This window comes from Emys orbicularis, chromosome 1 (genome assembly GCF_028017835.1).
Source record: "Emys orbicularis isolate rEmyOrb1 chromosome 1, rEmyOrb1.hap1, whole genome shotgun sequence".
Classification (NCBI taxonomy): domain Eukaryota; kingdom Metazoa; phylum Chordata; order Testudines; family Emydidae; genus Emys; species Emys orbicularis.
In genome coordinates, this window is record NC_088683.1 from 365,655,182 (window position 1) to 365,678,332 (window position 23,151).

Sequence of the window (23,151 nt, forward strand, 5' to 3'; positions counted from 1 at the left end):
GGAGTGACATCCTCCCTTGCCCTCACTCCCCACACAAGAGATCTCCTGGAAACAACTGAAGAAAAAATTTGAACAGGGGGAAATGCTGATCCCAGGCTAAAGGGACTTTTAGCCTCTGTATGAAAACATGGTGGACTGCTTCTATCCCCAGGCAGGGTGAGAAATTGATAATTCATATAACGTCTATCTAGTATTTTAGGCTTAGTTTCCATTTTTGTTTATTTTCTACGTGATCTGCTTGATGTCACTTATAATCACTTAAAATCTATCTTTCTCTAGTTAATAAACTTGTTTTATGTTTTACCATAACCCATGTGTTTTGTGTGAAGTGTCTTGGAAATTCTCAGCTCTGTAAATAAAGTTTCTTGCAAATCTTTCCCACATCGAGTGGAAAGTGACCTATATTAATGAGTATGCATTGTGCAGATCCCTGTGCAATACCTGATGGTATCATTCCGGGTTTATACTTCAGCAAGGGTGCAAGGCTGGGGAGATGGGAAATTGGCTGTTGTCTCCTGTTTGTCCTTGAGTGGCTTAGGTAAAGCACTCAGGTAGCTCAGTTGGTTGTGCAGCACCAACTGCTGTCATATTGGATGATAACAGGGCCTGGAATGGCTGGTTGTGTCACCAGAAGAGCATTGAGGAGAGGCCAGCCAAGCTGAATAGATATGGTGTTCAGTGATTCCACCAGCTTCCAGACTGCACCCCAGGGGGGACAACCCATCACAGAGGTTTTAGAACAAACTGATAAACTAAACATTAAAAGTGACCAGGACCATATGACATTCACCCAATAGTTTCAGAACTACTAACTGTGGTATATAACCTATCACTTATATCAGGCTTTGTACAAGGTTACTTGCAAATAGCTAATATCATGCTGATTTTTTAAAAAGGCTACAGCGGTGATCCCAGGATTTATGGGCCAGCTACCCCCAAACTAGGGACAGTTTCACAACCACCTCCTCAGCTACCCTGGAACATGCATTGGGCATATAAAAAGCGGAGGTTCTTTGGGAAGAGACAAGCTTTTCCCGTGGGGCGACTTGGGGTCTCAGGAGAGTAGGCTCAGCATGGCTGAGGGGGATCCGGCCAGCCCGGGAATCCTCCAACATCTGGGGTGGAGGGGCTCATTGCTCCAGCCATGGGGTCTGTGCAAACTCTGGACTTCTCTGGGAGCAGCGGTGGGGGCACTCTGGCTGGGGGGGGGGAGGAGGGGGCAGAAGGAGTAGGGCCAGGGGGCTTCACCCCCTGCTCATGTTGGAAATCATAAGGAAAGGGATAGGTAATAAGACAGAAAATATCATGATGCCTCTATATAAATCTGTGGTATACCCGCACCTTGAATCCTTTGTTCAGTTCTGTTCATCCCATCTCGAAAAAGATATATTAGAATTGGAAAAAGTACAGAGAAGGGTGACAAAAATGTTTAGGGGTATGGAACAGCTTCCATATTAGGAGACATTAAAAAGCCTGGAACTTTTCAGCTTGGAAAAAGAGAAGACTAAGTGGGGATAAAATAGAGGCCTTTAAAATCATGAGTGCAGTGGAGAAAGTGAATCAGAAAGGGTTATTTGCCCCTTCACACGAACCAGGGGTCACCCAAGGAAATTAGTAGGCAGCAGGTTTAAAACAAACGAAAGAAAGTACTTTTTACACAACGTACAGTCAGCTGTGGAATTCATTGCCAGGGGATGTTCTGAAAGCCAAAAGAATAACTGGTCCAATACAGAACTAGATAAGTTGACTGAGGATATGACCATCAATAGCTATTAGCCAAGATGATCAGGGATGAAGCTCCATGCTCTGGGTGTCTCTAAACCTGTGACAGTCAGAAGCTGGGAGCAGACACAGGGGATAGATCACTCTATAATTACACTCATCTGTTAGTTCCCTCTGAAGTGTCGGCACTAACCACTGTGAAAAGACAGGACACTGGGCTAGATGGGCCATTGATATGTCCTAATAAGGCCATTCTTATGTTGTTAAATTGTTCCACTGATCAATGGGTGCTAGAGACCGGCCATTTCCAGGGGCTGCCTGTGTTACAGAGCTGGCATAGGCACCCTAGCCGACGTCCAGGGGCTGTTCAGTGTGGGATGTTGATGGGGTATAGTGCTGCCACCTAGGGTTGTGGTCCTGTAGCACGAGTGTCAGAGGTTAGAACTGGGCTGGAAAAGAGAGTTTTTCCCACATTAAAATTTTTGACCCTTTGATAAATGAAAGGGTGGGAGGGTAGCTGCCTTCGATGTACACACAGCCAGCCAGTTAGCTGTAAAATCCCTGTTGTTAGGTGTTCTCTATTTGCTTTACCTGTAAAGGGTTAAAAAATCCCCCAGGTAAAAGAAAAAAAAGGTGGGCAACTGACCAAAAGAGCCAATGGGAAGGCTAGAACTTTTTAAAATTGGGAAAGAAACTTTCCCTTTGTCTGTTGTTCTCTCTGGGCTGCAGGGACATGGAGCAGCAGTGCTATAAGCAGGAATGCTGTGTAACGTTTGAACCAGATATGAAACATTATTCTCCATTCCTAGAAGGAACCATAGGGATAGGGAATGTTTAGACAGACGCGATCAGGTTTATTTCTTTATTCTGGCGTGTGGCTCTCCTCTGTGCTAACCCCAGATGCTTTCGTTTGCTTGTAACCTTTAAGCTGAACCCCCAAGAAAGCTATTTCCGGTGCTTAATTTTAGAATTGCTCTTTTAAAACGTAGCAAAAGCCTAAGTTCCAGATGTATTTTCTTTCTTTTTGTTTTTAATAAAATTTACCTTTTTTAAGAACAGGATTTGGATTTTTGTGTCCTAAGAGGTTTGTGCATATGCTCTTTGAGCTGGTGACAACAGATAATTTCCTTTGTTTTCTTTCTCAGCTCTTCCCCGGAGCAGATATGGGAAAGGGCTTGAGGGTACCCCACAGGGAGGAATGACCAAGTGCTCCTTTCAGGGTCCAAGGGGTTTTTTGCATTTGGGTGGTGGCAGCATTTACCAAGCCAAGGTCAGAGAAAAGCTGTAACCTTGGGAGTGTAATACCAGCCTGGAGTGGCCGGTATTAATTTTAGAATCCTTGCAGGCCCCCATCTTCTGCACTCGGAGTGACAGAGTGGGGAATCAGCCCTGACAGACACCAACTGAAATGTTTCCTTTTCATCCATATTTTAGGGGGAGTTTTCATACAAAATAGATCATTTTACTCAGCTGCCATGATATTGCCCAGCTGCAGCTTTTTGGCTCCACAACAGAAATTGGAGGCTTTTCATCGGCTGCTTCCTCACAACATAAATGAAGTTTGCACTGACGGAGTCTGTGGCTGGACTCAGGGTATGGAAAGGTCAAAACCTCCTGCCCTGTCTATGGCTGGGGTATTGTGTCCATCAGCTACTCTAACCAGCTTTTCCATCTCTGTTCAGCTCCTTCCACCTGTACAAAGACCCTTCAGCACATCCTGTGGGCAGTGGCTACTGTGACAGGCCCTGGTCGCATATCTCTGATTAGCCTGTGGTAGCAGGGAGCTGGAGAGGGTCCTAGAGCAGTTGTGAAGGCACAGAGATTGTGTGTGAGTAGGCCTAGCTACCAGTGGATCTGTGCATAACATTGGGGATCCCTAGATCCTGGGTCCCCCCTTTCATTCCTCAGAGAGAAGGGAAGGGACCTCCCCTCCTGGAACAACCCGTGGGAAATTTCCATGTAGGGAGCCTTGTGGAATCTCCCTTCCCTGCCCTGCACCCTGGGTTTGTAATGCAGGAAAGGGTTCTGCCTGGGAGAAATCTGGTCCTATATTATTATTATTATTTTATTTTATTTTATTTTATTTCAGCAAGATCACAGCTGTGACAGCATCATCATTATCACTTGCCACCCCGAGGTAGCCATGTGCCTAATCAGAACAATATGAACAGTGTGACAAGTCCGGATTCCAGGAATAGAGCCTGCAGCAGGGCTGGCACTGCAGACCAATAGGTAGCATCACCACACGACCCCTGTGATTTGGCTTCCTGCAGTTTGCCATTGGCTGTGACGGGGGTTAAAGCTGCTGCATGCTGAGCCGAGCAGCTGCGCTTCCCTGATGGCCAAGTGGCCCCCAAGGAAATGTGCGGACATGCTTCATAAAGACAGTTGCCTCCATATATGAACAGATACTGCCTGCTGCCAGTGCAACCTTTCTGATGACACTTTGTCTTATAGGCTGAAGATCTCCAGTGTCAGCGGCTCCCCTTCTAGCAGGAATTGGGTACGTTGGCAGGTTTCACTATCTTTAAAATGTGCAGTGAAGGGGAAAGGCTGCAAGCTGTTTCCATTTGCAGATGTTCTGTGCAGCAGCAGAGGACTCAGCTGGGCTGTCAGGGTGACTCAGTGATGGGGCTGGAGGGCAGGCAGCACTAGGTAGCTTGGGAGCCCCTTCACTACACCGGCCCATGGTCCTCAGTGGGTTGTTCAAGCTACACAGAAATCTGAGATTCAGAATGAGCTCGGAGTGTTAAAACCCCAAAGCCTGAGTCAGGATATCTCAAGGGGTCCCATTTCTAGAGGTACCGTGTGCTCTGGGCCCGATCCTGCCAGGGGCTGAGTGAGAGGAAACCGCACGGGATTTCAGTGACGAGTTCCCAAATTGCCTCAGGTTTATTTGCTGCTGGAAATTTAATCAGCAAATGCATTTTCAAAGGTTTTATCGTCCAGGTCTATTGTAAATACAGGAATTCAGAGCTGTGTTGCTCTGCGGTAAAAGGTCCGATAAGGCATATTTCTAGTTCCTGACTGGCTGATACCTCTAGAATCTCTGTCCTGTAGATAACCCTGGGAGTTACTGGGCTACCGGCATCTCTGCCCACTCTCTGATCTGTGAATGCCACATGTCAGGCCTCGTAACCTTCCCTCTCATGCGGTGGAATCCCACGATCCTCCCACCCTCAGACTGGGCCCTGGGCTACAGCACACTGTGGGGGACTGTGCTTGCCGAGCAGGTCCCAGTGGGTTCAGCACCTGTGGTTCTTCCCTTTGTGAGCGTGTGACTAATGCTGAGACAAGTGATCAGTCAGCCTTCTTGAACCAGACACTCTTTAATCTGAACAGTAGGAATAAAGCATAACATGGGAGAAGAAGAGGATTTTCCAAGAACAGTCTGTACACGTCTCTGACCCCAAGTCCTCCCACACTGATGTAGACACAGGTAGGCCAAGGGCCTTCAGATTTCCCCAGTGGTGTCTGCCTTGCAGTCTGAAGAGCTTCTCAGCAAAAGCTGCCCCATCTCTGGACAGACTCCCAGCACTGGCAAAACAAGCTGTGTAATGTGGCTGGAGCCCGGAAATAGGCTCTTCCCAGCTTGTAGCTCCAGTGTTGTCTCTCAACCTCCCTGAAGTGCTGAGTGAGCGATGGCTTTTCTTGATCTGTGCCTTCCCATCCTGTTTGTTTTCCAGCAGCCTGCTATTAAATTATGAAGAGCCAAACTGGTTTCACCCAATAAAGCCGTAACATAAACATCCCCAAAGTTAACCCTATACAGTTATACAGAAAACATCCCAACAACTGGGTTTAACAGACACATTCACTATGGCAGCTCAGCTCCATGTCTGTCCCCATGCCTTTCCCGGGTGCTACGTATTCTGTGAATACAGTACAGAGACAGTCAGAGAGAGGGAGCAATAGACTACTTTCCTGTGTGAAATGAAGTTCCATTTCCATGAATACTCATGCATTTGACTTTGAAATCCACTTCCTGAAAAACCTCATCCTGGCTGAATAACAGCTGCTGGGGTTACTCTGTACAAGAGAGTGAGAGCTCAGGGAATTAATATTTTCTATACTGACCCCAGTGCCTGTTACCACTCCGGATACAGGTTACAGACTGACAGAACAGAACCTGAGGAGAACCAGTCAGCTATTAACCCAGGGACAGAGGAGCTACTAGACTTTTGTTTGCTGACAAGCGACTGAATGAGGGGTGAGACACTGCGATCTTTTCAGGTTCTGAAGAAATCCAAATGACAGACACTACATTTTAAGTCCCACTCTAACCTGAGAAATCATCTCTGAGAGAAGATCAAAGGGGAAAGACTGGGTTGACGTGTGTGTTGAAGTACAGATCTGTAAATGTTAGGTCAAAACTTTTCATTGTAAGGATATTTTACACATCAAACTTTGATGACATGCATATATATCGAAAGCCAGCAGCAGAGTTTTTAGAATCTCTGCAGGAAGGAGCAGTGGTAACATTACTGCTTAATGGCTTTTGCTTTAGAAAGTATTTCAGAAATACTCCACATACTATTTGGAAAGGTTTTATGCTATGAACTCCTTGTTCAGTGAATAGTTGTATGATACTGTCTCCTGGTAACTGAGCAGGAGCTGTTTCTAATCAGGGTCATGAACACAATACCTCTGCTACATCTGTGCACGACTTTCCAAAAAGTCCTGAGAAAAAGTCCGCTGGTTTTTGTTTCAGCAAAAAGTAGAGCAGAGGTGCAGGAAAGGGGAGCGTAATAGTGGTTGTATGTAATTTACACCATTAGCTGTTACACACGCATGCCTGAAATAACTTGCACACTGAAGAGGATATTCGTGCAAACCTACTGTTTGCACTATTCACCCATTTGTCATGCCAACCCCTCCCCCACCCAGATGATGTAACTGTCCGCGTCAGCTTGTATCTTTGCAAATAGCTACAGACCCTTGCACGGGGAGAGGGAACAGTTCCTGTGAGAATGAAGCGAAACCTGTAGGATGATCAGACTCTCTGGATTCACTCAACATTGGCTAGGCAAAGCACTTCAGCTTCTCCTGGAGGGATTCTTGGGGGTCAGAGACTATCACTAGGAGCATTTGTTTAGGATTCGTGAATAGAGCTGGTTCTTATCGAATTTACACATGTAAATCTGGAGTGATGCAGCTGAAGTCAATGTTAGTGAATTCGGAACATGGACTTGGGAATTTATCCCATGTGCTGCAAAGAGGCAGTGGCATAATTTGGACTCTCAGGAGTGGAGAAAATATATATTGTGGAAGAAACGAACTCCACTCTCAGGTTGGAAGCAACAAAATCAGAGACAGCTTTATTCAGGACATGCAATTGCAAGGGAAGAACACAGCTGACAGAGAGCATCCCTGCCTCAGTTTCTCCAAAGTACAAGCAAAATCACACAAGGATTTATACCTCTTTGTGAGGTGCATTAATTAAAAACATGTGCATTTGATTTAGGCTATGGGCTATCTATTCCAGTATTTTCTCACTTTCTCTTCTCAAACATCGTTATCTCAAGCTAGGTCACACGGACTATTCTGCTGTTTTCCACTCGCTTCTGACGTGAGCCCTGCTTCTACAGGTCTTGCGATATTAGGCTAAGATTTGACAGAACAGTTGCGCTGTCTCTGACACTTAAATGACTGCACTTAAACCCTCTCTTTCTTTCCCTGCTTCCACTATATATATATATATAATGAGGCAATGAAACACGTTTATAAATATCTTCAATGTAGCACAGATAAATGTAATGACCGTTTTCACCATGCACTTGCCATGTGTTTGTACACATGACATGATACAATGGGCCACACTCAGAAGAGGAGGGCCAGAAAGGGTGTCTGTGGGAAGGTCACAATTGTAAAATCACACAGTGCTAAAGCAGGCTGCAGAACTCCCAGCCACAAGATATCAATGGGGCTAAGAGCCTCGCAGGATTCAAAGAGGGACTGGATGTTTATATGGGTAACCAGAAAATCCAATTACACTATTGAGGGCTGTTTTAAAAACTATTGGAATGGTTCTAAACCTTCCTGATTTACACCACAAAATATCTCTAACTAGTGGTTGTCGGGGGGAAACTTTGGGGGCAGGTTATGTAATAGCTGCCTATTGCAGGGCTTCTTCCACCTTCCTCTGAAGCAGGGCCGGCTCCAGGCACCAGCCGAGCAAGCTGGTGCTTGGGGCGGCAGCTTGTAGGAGGCGGCATTCCGCCCAATCCTAGGGAGGCACAGCCGCTTTTGTTGTTGTTGTTGTTGCTGTTCCGCTCTGGCTGCCCTGTAGGAGGCAGCGGCGTGTAGGACGGGAGTGCCCTGCAGCAAGCCGGGCAGGGCAGCCCACGTCCTTCCCTCCCCGCTGACCGGACTGGTGCGGAGCCCTCCCGGCTGGGGGCACGGAGGGAGGGGCCGTGTGGTAGCGCCCCTCTGAAGCCCTGGCCGCCCCCCTTCTCTCTCTCCCCCCACTCCCACCCCCTCCCCCTGCTAGCCGAAGCACATCTGCAGGGCAGGGAGTCCCCCTGCACCCTGGCTCCGGCCGTGCCACAGTTTTTATTTTTTTTTGCTTGGGGCAGCCAGAAAGCCAGAGCCGGCCCTGCTCTGAAGCATGTGGAACTGGCTAGAGGATACTGAGCTAGATGCACTACAGGTCTGATCCCATCTGGTAATGCCTATCTTGCTCTTGCTGGTGTTTTTGCTGATTTTCCTTTAGCTCCTGGGAGTCTTTAGACTTTGCACTGAGAGCAGAAAGATGTCTCATTAAATATCATCTAGTTTCCTGTTCTTTTTCCTTTCAGGAAGGAAAGTTCGAAACTCCTTGGATCTGCCCAGTACATTATGTCAGCTGTCAATGTAACCAAATTCAAATCTGCTGTATTCCTTCTCACCGGGATACCTGGGCAGGAAGATATCCAAAATGTCTGGATCTCTCTTCCCTTCTGCTTAACGTATGGTATTTCAATATTAGGAAATTCAGTCATTCTGTTCATTATAAAAACAGATCCAAGCCTCCATGAGCCCATGTACATTTTCCTTTTCATGTTGGCCCTCACAGACCTTGGCTTATCGATAGCCACCATACCGACAATACTGGGTATATACTTGTTTAACTCTAGGGAGATCAGCTTTGATGCCTGTTTTGCCCAGCTGTTCTTCATCCACTCGCTTCAATGCATTGAATCCTCCGTGCTCTTGTTGATGGCCTTTGACCGCTTCATTGCTATCCGTGACCCACTGAGATATGCCTCCATTTTAACCCTGCCGAAAATAGCCAAGATGGGACTGGTGTGTGTTCTAAGAGGGGTGGCCGTAATGCTCCCACTCACCATTCTCCTGAAACAGTTCCGATACTGTCGAGTGAATGTCCTCTCCCATTCTTACTGCATGCACCAGGAGGTCATGATGATGGCTTGTTCGGATATCAGTGTCAACAATATCTATGGCTTGTTTACTAAACTCTTAACAATGGGGTTTGACTCGCTTCTCATCTTCCTCTCTTATGTAATGATCCTCAAAACAGTGCTGAGCATTGCGTCCAACGCTGAGTGCCTCAGGGCCCTGAACACCTGCGTCTCCCACCTCTGTGCCGTCCTTATTTTCTATACACCAGACATCTTCTTGTCTGTGATATACAGATTCGGAAAGAGCTCTTCTCCCTTACTTCAGATTCTTCTGGGCTACATCTCCCTGCTGCTCCCTCCCTTGTTGAACCCAATTGTGTACTGTGTGAAAAGCAAACACCTTCGTGCGAGAATAATCAGGATGTTCGTCAAGTGAAGGATTAGTTCATCACCCAGCTCCAGCCACCTATTTCATGCCAGACCCTTACATCTGATACAACACGAGCTACTGATCTCCACTCTGTAGAGAGAAGTTCAGATGGGGTCTAAGGCCTGGAGGAATGGGCGAGACAGCTGGTGCAGGAGGACAGTGCAGTGGGGGAAGGATACCAATTTACCCATATACTGACTTCTGTTTGATTAACACATAATTTGTGTTCATCTAAAGCAGAGGTTCCCAAACTTATTTGGCCTACCGCCCCCTTTTCAGAAAAAAAATTACTCAGCGCCCCCCTTTTCAGAAAAAAAATTACTCAGCGCCCCCCTGGAAATCTATCTTCTTTAAGTGAACAAACAGAAAGATGCAGTGACAAATTTGCGTTCTTTTATGTATCTATATTTCTACCTACGTCCTACAATATAGTAAAGAAAGATGTGTTATTAGAATATCGCCCACGACATCAGGTATACAGTGTTTTTTGCGTAAGACGGCAAAAAGACAACCAAACTAAAATACTAATGAAACTAATAAACTGGGTTTTGTTCTTTGCTCAGCATTAGATATATGTATTTGATATTAAATTGTCAAATATCAAACTAAATTTATCAAGAAATAATTAATTTAAAAAATAATCAATATGCAATTAAAAATCAGTTAATAGTTTTAATTTAGTTTGCCCTTATTTAAATAATTGTTCCTTATTAACACACGCCTTATTTACCAATTAACACAGATGATTCGATAGATATAAATAAATGTTAATAGTTAACAGTTTTTTTACGATTTCATTCCCCTGTTTTCGTTAATATTGTAATAAAAAATATGAGAAATATATTGACTGTACACTTCAAATAGTACTGTACCGACACAAGCCTGCTATGATTTTATTATTAGTAAGCACTAGAGACACAGAAACGTACGGTAGATATGTAAGAAAATGTATAAAAATACTCACGTGTAAATTGCTGTTTTATTGAAACAACAATAATACAATTTGCTTTGTATGTGATCCGTAATCTGTAAAGATCAAAGGTATCGAATATGAATAAAAAAATTTAAATACTTATTGCACTATTGTTAACTGCTTTTTACACAATTCAGAAACAATCTAAATTAGATTTCATACATGTCGCCTATTTATAGTATCGTATTGTAAACAAGTCATTACACGCACATATTCCTGCCGATGCATGCTGGACTTCCCGACAATGCGCGACATGCTCGCCTGCCAACACTTGCTTGTTAAGAGCTGTTGGCGGACTTGACACCTGATCGATTATAATTTGTGAATTTATTTGGAAAATAAAGTAATCACTACAACTTTAACTCTATGTTACGCAACAGATGAAACATGTACGAACGGTTTTTCAAAATGTTCTTATATTCTCTTCTTTCTTTATGCTTCCACCGCCCCCTTATTTTTATTCAACGCCCCCCAGTTGCACCCGAGGCTACTACTGCCCCCCTGGATCGTTCCAGCGCCCCCAGGGGGCGGTATTGCCCACTTTGGGAACCTCTGATCTAAAGCATATTTTCCAGGAAGGCATCCAGCCTTGGTTTGGAGGTATCAGGAGAATCCACCACCTCCCTTGGGAGTTTGTTCCACTGTTTAAGCACCCTCGCTGTTAAAAATTTGTGCCTCATTTCCAAATTTAATTTTTCTGGCTTCAGTTTCCTACCATTGGTCTTTGTTATATCTTTCTCTTATAGATGGAAAAGCCCATTAGTAGCTGGTATTTCATTTCTGTGAAAGTGCTTGTACACTGTCATCAAGTCAGTTCTGAGTCTTCCCTACTTCTACTCACTACACCCCAGTTTATACATGAAAGGTAAGTTGGAAACGACAGAGGAGGAGAAAGACCTGGGTGTATTAGTCGATCCCAGGATGACTGTGAGCCACCAATATGATGCGGCTGTGAATAAAGCAAATGAGATCCTAGAATGTGTCAGGTGAGATAGGGAAATATTAATATCCTTATACAAGGCACTGGTGAAACCTCCTCTAGAAAACTTTGTAAAATTTTGGTCATACATATTCCATAAAGAAGAATTCAGACTGGGAAAGGAGCCGAGTAGGGCTTCTTGGATGGTCAGGCTAATGCACAGCCTGTCTTAGGATGAGACTGGAAGAGCTTGCCTGGTTTAGCCTAACACAATAGAGGCTGCACTGGGATCGGATCTATAAATACATTGAGGGGGGAAGGAAGTTAACACTAGGGAGGGTGACGAGCTCCTGAAGCTGAAGAACAGTTTTGGCACAAGAATAAATGGGGAGAAACTGTCCAGGACTAAACCGAGCCTGGAGAGGAGAAGGAGGTTTCTGACCATACGAGGAGGGAAGTTCTTGAACAGTCTCCCAAGAGGAGCATTAGGGGGGCAAACAACCCAGCTCCTTTTAAAATGGAGCTTGACAGGTGACACTCTTCGGCCAGGTGGAGCCAGCAGCAACCAGGGCTTGGTTCAGTCTCTAGGACAGTGGTTCTCAAACTGGGGGTTGGGACCTCCTCAGGGGGTTGCAAGGTTATTACATGGGGGGTCGCGACCTGTCAGCATCCATCCCAAGCCCCGCTTTGCCTCCAGCATTTATGATGGTGTTAAATATATTTAAAAGTGTTTTTAATTTATAACGATGGTCACACTCAGAGGCTTGCTATGTGAAAGGGGTCACCAGCACAAAAGTTTGAGAACCACTGCGCTGGGGTTCCTTTTCAACAATACAATACAGTACACAAGTGGCTTGAGCCACACCCAGTAACCTGGGAAAATTACACCCCACCCCTGGGAGCATCTGAGAGGCAATACTTCCCCACTCACAAGTGCGACCCAAGCTAAGCTCCAAGTGCCTCTTGCTAGCTCTGTATTGAGAAACAAACAAATCCGCTCCCTCAGATCCAGCTGTCCCCAAACTCGGTGATGATGGAAATTTGGATGCAGGGTGTGAGGTCTATCTCCAGCGCTAGAGCAGCTCTCAGTGCTCATGGAGCAGGTGGGAGTCAGGATCAGACCAACGGGAAGCCCAACAGGGCTCTATTTGGCCAGACAACACTCTCCAGATCCTTCGCTCCCTGAAGGCATGTCCTGATTCCCCCTCTTACTGCCGAGCTGCAGGAGGGGCCCAGAACTCCCTCGTCAAAGGGGGCTGTGCTAATGACAGGCCTCATCACCAAGGGGTGTTGGGAAGAGTTCAGGTTCTCCACACAGTGCCCCAAATCGTCCTTATGAGGCTCACAGAGCTCTAAGGCACTTAGCTATGGTCCCAATTATTCTAGCGTCCAGGCACCTTACAATCTGTAACATGTTTATCAGTACTACACCCCTGTGTGGTAGGGCAGTGCTACTAACACCACTGGGCAGATTCCAAGACCAGAAGCCACCACTGTGATCACCTAGTTTGATAGCCTGTATAGCAGAGGCCAGAAACCTGCCCCCAAATAAGTTCCAGAACAGAGCTGTTAGAAAAACATCCTGTCTTTATTTAACAATTGTCAGTGATGGAGAATCTACCACGGCACTTGATAAATTGTCCAATGGTTAATTACCCTCATTGTTAAAGTTCCAGTCTGAAATTGTCAAGCTTCAGCTTCCAGACATTGGATCATGTTATATCTTTCTCTGCTAGACTGAAGAACCCATTGTTCAATGTTTGTTCCTCATGCAGTAACTTTCGGACTGTGATCAAGTCATCTCTTAGCCTTCCCTTTGTTAAACAAAATAGATTGAGCTCCTTTACTTTATCACTATAAGCAGATTTTCTAATCCTTTAATAATTCTCATGGCTCTTCTCTGAACCTTCTCCAATTTATCAACATCCTTCTTTAACTGTAGACACCAGAGCTGGACACAATATTCCAGCAGTGGTCTCACCAGTGCCAAAGACAGATGTAAAATAACCTCTATGTTCCTAATCGAGATTCCCCTGGTTGTACATCCCGGATTGCAGTATGTTTTTTGGCCAGGGACTCACTTTAGGAGCTCATGTTCAACTGATTATCCAGTATGACCCCCAAGTCCATTTCAAAGTCGCTGCTTCCCAGGATTGTGTTGCCCAATTAGTAAGGATAGCCTGCATCCCTTGTTCCTACATGTACACCTTTACATTGAGACGTAATAAAAAAACATTGTGAAGAGGCATAGCGGGACTAAGTGAGTTGCCCAAGGTCACAGAAGAAGTCTGTGGAGGAGCCTCAAACTGAAGACAGTTCCTCTGAGTTCCATCCTTCCTCTCTGGGGCTAGTGGCTGAGGAGGGGGCAGCTGGCAGCTCAGCATGCTGAGATTACCAGAAACTCAGAGAATTACACTCCTGTGACATCACGAAACAGGAGTCCAAGAACAATTCCTTTTCCAGATAACACCGAGCCATGCTTTCTCCTGGATCTATTGAGGGACTAATCCATCAGCAAGGACACAGAGCAGGGGTTATAATGGGCAAGCAACTGCACATTAGCTCCCATTGTTTCTCAAAATTGGCTAATGTGACCCATAGGAACATAGGCCTGGAAGGGAACTCCTGGGTCCATGAGCCCAGACCCCTGCTGTGGCAAGCGACCCCAGTATCTCGTCCGGTGCATAAATCTGTCAACCTCCTTCTTAAAACCAGCTGGGTTGTTTGCCCCCACTGCTCCTGTTGGAAGACTGTTCCAGAACCTCCCACTTGGCATGGTCAGAAAACTCCTGCTTTCCAGCCTCGGTTTACTCCTGGCCAGTTTCTCCCCATTTGGTCTTTTGTCAACATTGTCCTTCAGCTTCAGGAGCTTGTCTCCCTCCCTGGTGTTCGCACCCTCCCCCCCGATCTATTTAAAGAGCAATCCACTCCCCGCACAGCCTGCCTTATCTTAGTCTAAACCAGCCTAGCTCCTTCAGTCTCCTCGAAAGCCAGGCCCTCCATTGGCCTGACCATCTTAGTAGTCCTTCACCTGTTCCAGTCTGAATTCTTCTTTCTGGAATAGGAGTGACCAGAATTTTACACAGTTTGCCACAGGAGATCTCACCAGTGCCTAGTATAAAGATATTAATATGTTCCTATCTCAAATGACACATTCTAGGATCTCATTTACCTTGTTCACTGCCGCATCACATCAGTGTCTCACAGTCATCCTGGGACTGACTATTATACCCAGGTCATTCTCCTTCTCTGTTGTTTGCAACTTACTCTTGGCTGTAGAAACTGGGCTGTAGTGAAAATAAATAGAGAAGACTGAGAGGTGTGTTGATGACAGTGTAGAAGCACTTTCATGGGGACAATATACTGGGTAATAATGGGCTCTTTAATCTATCAGAGAAAGGTATAACAGGAACCAATGGCTGGAAACTGAAGCCAGACTAACTAAATTTGGAAATGAGGCACACATTTTTAACAGCGAGGGAGCTTAACCAGTCAAAAAAAAACTCCCAGTAGAGGTGATGGATTCTCCTGATACCTCCAATCCAAGACTGAATGCCCTTTTGAGGAACACAAGTTATGCGCTAGTCAAACCCACATCATTAGGCTCAAAACAGGGGTAATTGGGTGAAATTCTGCAGGAGGTCAGACTAGATGATCTAATGGTCCCTTCTAGCCTTAAATTCTGTGAATCTATTAATCATTGTCTTGAGTGGATCGTTATCTTGGATGCAACTGAATGGTGATAGGCACTCAAGAAGGATAGACTCTGGCCAAGAAAAATTGGAATTGTCAGAATAAAACCTTGAGTGGAATTTCACAATTTAGTCATGACAGGTGTGGAGAAAGTCAATAAGGAAGTGTTATTTACTCCTTTGCATAAGAATTATGGATCACCAAATGAAATTAATAGGCAGAAGGTTTAAAGAAAGAAAAGGAAGTATTTCTTCACACAACTCACAGTCAACCTGTGGAACTCTTTGCCAGAGGATGTTGTGAAGGCCAAGACTATAACAGGGTTCAAAAAAGAACTAGATAAATCCATGGAGGATAGGTCAATCAATGGCTATTAGCCAGGATGAACAGGGATGGTGTCCCTGACCACTGTTTGCCAGAAGCTGGGAATGGGTGACATGGGATGGATCACTTGATAATTGCCTGTTCTATTCATTCCCTCTGGGGCACCTGGCATTGCCCACTTTCAGAAGAAAGGATACTGGTTTATATGGAACATTGGTCTGACTCAGTATGGCCATTCTTATGTTCTTAATTGTCCCACTCTTTGAGCTGGGAACAACACCCCATATATGCTAAATGCTTATCACCAAACAGGTCTGACTGGACACCTCAGTCTCTTTCCTTCTGGTGCTTATGACCAGAGCTATACAGTCACCCCCAACCTCCTTAAAATTGATAGGTTCACTAGCAAATAGCAGAACGCATTAGAGAAAATGATTTTGAAATACCAGGCAGCTGTCACACATCTACACTCATCTATCTGACATCTCACTACAAGCTAAGTTAGACAGGCTTTCATCTGGAGATAGAGAACCAGAACTGGCCCAACTTACATTCTTTTGGGAAGACAAGGAGCTCTTGTCACCCAGCCTAATTTCCCTGTGTCTCAGAGAGCATCTTCCCATCTGTTTGCACCTTTCTGTGGAAGCCTTTGCTGAACCCTGCGTGAGCCTGGGCCCAATCACCATAGTGCTCAGCCGTGTCATGTCCATGTTACCAGGCCAAGGTGTGGAGCTGACCTTTGCCCTCAGACTGCTTTCTCACAGCCAGATGTCTAAAATGAGGGCCCCATGGCCATTGCTGGGCAGTTTGACCCATTCAGCCTCAATGGCTTGCAAACACCAGTCCGGTGACTGTGCTGAACCGCTCAGCATCCCCATGACACTCCATCACTCCCCTCAGAAATCCAAAACCTACCCCTCACTGTCACCCCCACATCTGCCAAAGACACCACAGTGCTCGAGTCATGGGGCTTCCCAGAAGCAGCTGTCACAGGAGGCTGTGGTCAGAGGCCTTTTATAGACAAATGTCAGAGGTGTTGCTCTGTGGGACCCTGACATAGCCCTGATCTTAGGGTCTCAGGGTATCTGTGCACCCTGAATGTATTTATCCTCCTGCCACCTCTGTGAGGCAGGGCAGTGCTATTATGCATCTGTGCAAAGGCTCAGAGACAGCCAATGGCTTACTCATGGTCACACACGTCAGGGAATCAAACCCAGCTCTCCTGAGTCTCAGAGCCGTGCCCAGAGCACAGGACCAGCCTTCCAGCCATCTGAGTGGTGACTGGCCCGGCTGGATTCTCTGCTGCACCAGCAGAGCTCCCCCCTGTGCTGCAGAGAGCGGGGATGCCAAGGAGCTATTTACACTGGTTTGATTCTCTGGCCTGTTTTCCCCCTGCCTCAGTGGAGTTTAGAGCAGCCTAGGGCTGGGCTGACCTCTGCCCATTAGTTACAGCTTCCAGGAGCACAGTGCACGCTGGCCACGTCCCTGTGGATGGGTTACACCCCAGAGTGCCGCCTTGGGGCCTGAGGTAGCCCTGCAGGCACCCTGCCCTTCCCTCTAAGCTCCTTATAATGACTTCCTCTCAGACAGGAATACATAAAAGAGGAGCCCCCTTTGTGGGGTCACATTAATTCTGTCTTCTATAAAACACAGGCTCTCCTACCCTCTGGTTCCATCCTCCTCCTTTTCTCAGGAGCCCCCTGCCCTTCTAGCTGTGGTCAGGGTTGGTTCAGGCTTGCCGCACCCCCTGCTCCCCTTTTTACCCTGAGGCCCCACACTCTGCCTCATCTCTTCCCCTGAGGCCCTGCCTTGGGCCCCATCTCTTCCCAGTGGGCACTACCCCCTGCCCCTCCAGTTCCCCTGAGGCTCTGCCCCCCAGCCAGGCCAGAGCTGGGCTCTGGTAAGAGCTGCCCAGGGAGCCCAGGCCACTGTGGGGTGCTGGGATGGTGCCGAATTGTTGTGGCCATACTGAATGAATGTTGTGAGAACATGGCTTGACATGACTGAACTGTGAAAGAGGATTCTGGGAGCAGAATCCTTTTCTTAGCATCAGGCAGATGCCAGAGGTGAAACCGACTGGCTCCATACTGCGTGCATGCTCAATACTGATCTTTGGGTCAGCAAATATGTCCACTTGAAAACAAACAACACATGTAGAACATCCTGAGTGGAGCATGGGCTGACTGGGGCATCTCAACCCTGTTGAAGGACATCACGCAGGGGGCTGAAGTGAATGATTGATAAGGGAGTAAATGTGGGATAATGTTCAGATGCCACCACTCTGCAGTTTCCTCCTAAAGTATTAAGTAGGTAAAAATTAGTAACCACACGCCCACTGGGCATGCTTTTAAGACATGTGACTCCTTTGAGGAAAAAGAGTATAAAAATCAAGCAAATTAAATTACCGTTGGGATTCCTTGATTGACGCTTGAAGAAGCAACATTGTTAGACAGAGTAGACAAAACTCTGCTCTGTAGGCTCGATTGGGACTGTGAACCAGAAGGTCTCAAGGCAACTGAGGCCTTACTTAACAGACCAGACGAAGAGAGAAGAAGCCATCTATAAAGTTGGTAACCACCTTTTCTGTTTGCCAAGTAGGAACTGCGTAAGGCTAGCACAGGGCCTGTTTGTGTATGTTTGTGAAAAAGAGACTTGATAAGGGGAACATATAGCTCTTATTGTATAGCTCTTAATGTCTAATATAAGAGTTATGTGCTTAATATAACCCTTTACCGCTTGTGTATTCCTTCTCAATAAACTGCTGCACATTGAAAATAATTACTGGGGACCTTTTGCACTGGTATGACAGTAATCTGCTCCAACGGGAGCCAGTAAAGATCCATTTCAGGGGTAGTAGCGCCCCCTGTTGTCAACATGGGGTATCCAGGACTCTCCACAATGGTGATTGTCTGAGTATCTCTAAACCTCTGACTGTCAGAAGCTGGAAGCAGACGACAGGGGATGGATCACTTGATAATTGCCCTGTTCTGTTAATTCCTTCTGAAGTATCTGTACGGGTCACTGTCAGAACACTGGGGTAGATGGACCATTGGGCTGACCCAATAAGGCTGCTCTTATGTTCTTAAATAGTTCCACTCATTGAGGAGCTCCTGCAGACAGGCCATTTCCAGGGGCTCCCTCTGCTATAGAGCTGGCGTAGCCACCCTAGCAGATGTCCAGGGCCTGCTCAGTGTGGGAGTCTAATAAGGGGAGGGGTGGCTAGTGCTGTCACCTGGGGGTGTGGTCCTGTAGCACAAGGGACAGAGGTGCATGTTTTGAGCTAGAACTCGACTGGAAAACAGACACATTTACCCCCATGAAAAATTTGGACCCAAACTAAAATGTCTCTTTATCATCCAATTTTAGGTGTGAGTTGCCATAGAAAACAGATCATTTTTCTCTGAAAGCTCAGCTGCCATGGTGCTGCCTACCTGCAGCTTCCTGGATCCCCATGAGAAGCAGGCTTTTCATCTGCTTCTCCCTCGTAATATAAATGAAGGTGGCACTGACGGAGTCTATGGTGGCACTCTGGGAATGGAAAGGTCGAAACCTCCCGACCAGTCTATGGCTGGGGTATTATGCCCATCAGCTACTCTAACCAGCCTTCCCATCTCTGTGCAGCCCCCTCCACCCTGTACAACACCCTGTCAGCAGATCCTGCGGGCAGTGGCTATTGTGACAGGCCCTGGTAGCAAATCTCTGATGAGCCTGTGCTAGCAGGGAGCTGGAGAGGGTCCTAGAGCAGTAGTGGAGGCCCAGAGATTGTGGGTGGGTTGGCCTAGCTACCAGTGGATCACTGAAATCTGTGCTAACTTTGGGGATCCCTGGATCCTGGGTCCCCCTTTTCATTCCTCAGAGAAAAGGGACGGGATCCCCCTACCAGAATGATCCGAGGGAAATTTCCCTGTACGGAGCCTTGTGGAATCTCCCTTCCCTGGCCTGCACCCTGGGTGTTTAATGCAGGAAAGGGGGCTGCGGGGGAGAAAGCTGGTCCTATATTATTATTATTATTATTATTATTTTATTTCAGCAAGAATACAGCTGTGCCAGCATCATTTTTAACCCTTGGACTCCCCCGAGGTAGCCATGTGACTAATCAAAATCATACGAACAGTAATGACAAGGCCGGATTCCAGGAATAGAGCCTGCAGCAGACTTGGCACTGCAGTCCATGTGGATAGAATCACCACACAGCCCCTGTGAATTGGCCTCCTCCAGTTTTCCATTGGCTGTGACAGGGGTTACAGCTGGTGCACACTAAGCCGAGCACCTCAGGTTCCCTGATGGCCAAGTGGCCCCCAAGGAAATGTGCAAACATGCTTCATAAAGACAGTTGCCTCCCTATCTGAACAGATACTGCCTGCTGCCCGTGCAACCTCTCCGATGACTCTTTGTCTTATAGGCTGAAGATCTCTGCTGTCAGCGGCTCCCCTTCTAGCAGGAATTGGGTATGTTCGCAGGTTTAGTTGGGATTGGTCCTGCTTTGAGCAGGGGGTTGGACTAGATACCTCCGGAGGTCCCTTCCAACCCTGATAGTCTATGATTCTATGTTTCAGTGTCTTTAAAATGCGAAGTGAAGGGAAAAGGCTGAGAGCTCTTTACATTTGCAGATGTTCTGTGCTACAGCAACAAACTCAGCTGGGCTGTTATGGTGACTCAGTGATGGGCAGGCAGCGCTAGGGCGCTTGTCAACCCCTCCCTGACATCTGCCCATGTCCACGGTGGGTTGTTCAAGCTATAAAGAAATGCGACGTTCAAAGCGAGCTCGGAGTGTTAAAACCCCGATGCCTCGAGTCAGGATTTCACAGGGGGTCCCATTTCTAGAGGTGCCGTGTGCTTTGGGCCCGATCCTGACAGGGGCTGAGGGAGAGGAGACCCCATGGAATATCAGTGACTAGTTCCCAAATGGCCTCAGGTTTATTTGCTGCTGGAAATTTAATAAGCAAATGAATTTATAATTATTTTGTTCTCTGGCTCGACTGTGAATGCAGGAATTCAGAGCTATGGTACTCTGTGGTAACAAGTCCAATAGAGCATATTTCTGTTTCCTGACTGGCTGAGGGCTCCAGTGTTTCTGTAAATGCCCCTCAGAGTTACAGGGGTACCGGCATCTCTGCCCCCTCTCTGGTCTCCAAGTGCCACATCTGAGTCCTCATAGTTTTCCCTCTCATGGGGTGGAATCCTACAACCTTCACACCCTCAGACGCCCTGGGCTACAGAACACTGCGGGTCGACTGTGCCTGCCCAGCTGGTCCAAATGGGTTCAGCACCTGTGATTCTTCCCTCTGGGAGTCTGTGACTAGTGGTGAGACAAGTGACCAGCCAGCCTTCCCGAACCAAAATACTGTTTAATATGAACAGTAGGAATAAAGTGCAAGATGGGAGAATAAGTTGGGTTCTCAAACAGCAGGCTTGACTCCAAGCCCTCCCTCTCTGACGGGGACCCAGGTAGTCCGAGGGCCTTCAGACTTCCCTAGTGCTGTCTGTGCGTGTCAGTCTGAAGAGCTTCTCAGCAACAGCTACCCCACCTCTGGACAGACTCATAGCGCTGGCAAAACAAGCTGTGTAATGTGGCTGGAGCCGGGAATTAGGCGTTTTCCAGCTAGTAGCTCCGGTGTTGTCTCTCAGCTTCCCTTAAGTCCTTACTGAGGGACGGCTTTTCTTCAACTGTTGCTTCCCTTCCTGCTTGTTCTCCACCAGCCTCTGTTAAACTAAGAGAAGCGGTACTGGTTTAACCTAATATAGCCATAACATAAACATCCCAATAGTCAACCCAATATAGCTCTACAGCAAACATCCCAAGAACATTATAGCAGCTCCATGAATACTCATGCATTTGACTTTGAAATCCACTTCCTGCAAACCCTCATCATGCCTGAATAACAGGTGCTGGGGTTACTATATACTAGAGAATGAGAGTTCAGGGAATGAATATTTCATATACTGATCCCAATGCCTGTTACCACCCTGGATACCGGCTACAGAGAGACAGAACAGAACCTGCTATTAGCCCAGGGGCAGAGGAGCTACTAGACTTTTGCTTCCTGACAAGCGACTGAATGAGGGCTGAGACGCTGCGATCTTTTCAAGTTCTGAAGAAATCCCAATGACAGACGCTACATTCTAAATCCCACTCTGACCTGAGAAATCATCTCTGAAAGCAGATCAGAGGGGAAAGAATGGATTGATACGTGTGTATTACAGTACAGATGTGTAAATTTTATGCCAAAACTTTTCACTGTAATACAAATATTAAAAACCAAACTTTCATGACGTTCATGTATATTGACAGCCAGAAGCAGAGTTGTTAGAATCTCTACAGGAAGGAGCAGTGGTAACTTTACTGCTTAATGGCTTTTGCTTTCGAAAGTATTTCAGTAGTACTCCTAATACTGTTGGCAATGGGTTTGAGTTATTAACTCTTTGTTCAGTGAACAGTTGTATGATACTGTCTCCTAGTAACTGACCAGAAGCTGTTTCTAACACTTACATTTGGGGTCATGAACACAATTCCTCTGCAATACCTGTGCAGTCTTTCCAAAAAGTCATGAGAGATCAGAACCGCTGGTCAGTGTTTCAGGAAAGAGTAGACCTGAGGTGCAGAAAAGGGGAGTGAAAATTACCCATCACCTCTTATACATGCATGGCTGAAATAACTTGCACACCCATGTGTGAAGAAAACCCCTCCCCCACCCAGCTGAAGTAACTGTCTGTGTTAGCTTGTAACTTCCCAGATATCTACAGACTGAAATAAAATTATTCTACTTAACTGCCAGGGGGCAAATTTGTCACATACACATGGGAAACATGCAGCGTCAGCTGTTGACAATCTTAACTCAGGAAGTTCCTTCGAGAGGAAATGTAGCCAAACTCCAAACCTGGAGACAATGGAACTTTCTGTGCCTGCGTCCTGTAGATAACGAACTGCTTGGTTTGCAAAATAACGTAAGGGGGGGCAAGTAGATGAACAATAAGGGGTCATAAGAGGGGCGGATACATGTAGCTTGCTAATTATGTATGGTAATGATAGCAAATTTTGGCCAATTATGGAGCAATAGATTATCATAGTCAACTGCATATAATGCTTTGGTGTAAGTGTTTTCTTTGTTCTTGCTGACTTATGAGCTCGAACCCAATTGTAATTGAAATAAACGGATCGCCCCTCCCGGGGCTCCTTGCTTGATTAGCTGTGTCCGTCTCTCCTCATTCCTCAGCTGGAACGGACAGGAATTTCTATGACAAGACCATTGCATGGGGAGAGGATGCAGGTCATGTGACAATGAAGAGAAGCCTATAGGATGATCGAACTCTCTGGATTCAGTCAGATTGCCCAGGCAAAGCACTTCAGATCCTCTTGGGGGGGATTCTTGGGAGTCAAAGTGTATCACCAGGAGGATTTCGTAAGGGAAAGTTAATAGAGCCCGTTTCTGACCGAATTTACACATGTAAATATTGAGTAATATGGTTGAAGTCAATGATATTGAATTCAGAACCTGGCCCTAAGAATTTATCCCATGTGCTGGAAAGAGGCAGACACATTTATAAATAGCTTCAATCCAGGACAGATAAATACAATGACCACTTTCACCATGCTCCTCCCATGTGTTCTCTGAAGAATCTGGACCTGGCCACTGGATACTGGGCTATATGTACTACAGTTATGATCCACTCTGGCAGTGCCTGTCTTCCTATCGGGGGTGTACATCCAAGACTAGGTTTTTGCTGATCTTCCTTGAGTTCCTGGGAGTCT

At 46.3% G+C, this 23,151-nt stretch overlaps 1 protein-coding gene across 1 annotated transcript; it reads left to right on the forward strand.

Annotated features, from left to right (window-relative positions):
* The first annotated feature begins 8,559 nt into the window (after positions 1–8,559).
* Positions 8,560–9,498, forward strand: LOC135895572 (olfactory receptor 51G2-like). The gene has a single exon (XM_065423688.1). It carries the CDS (start codon positions 8,560–8,562, stop codon positions 9,496–9,498), a length of 939 nt encoding a protein of 312 aa, XP_065279760.1.
* Positions 9,499–23,151: the final 13,653 nt, after the last annotated feature.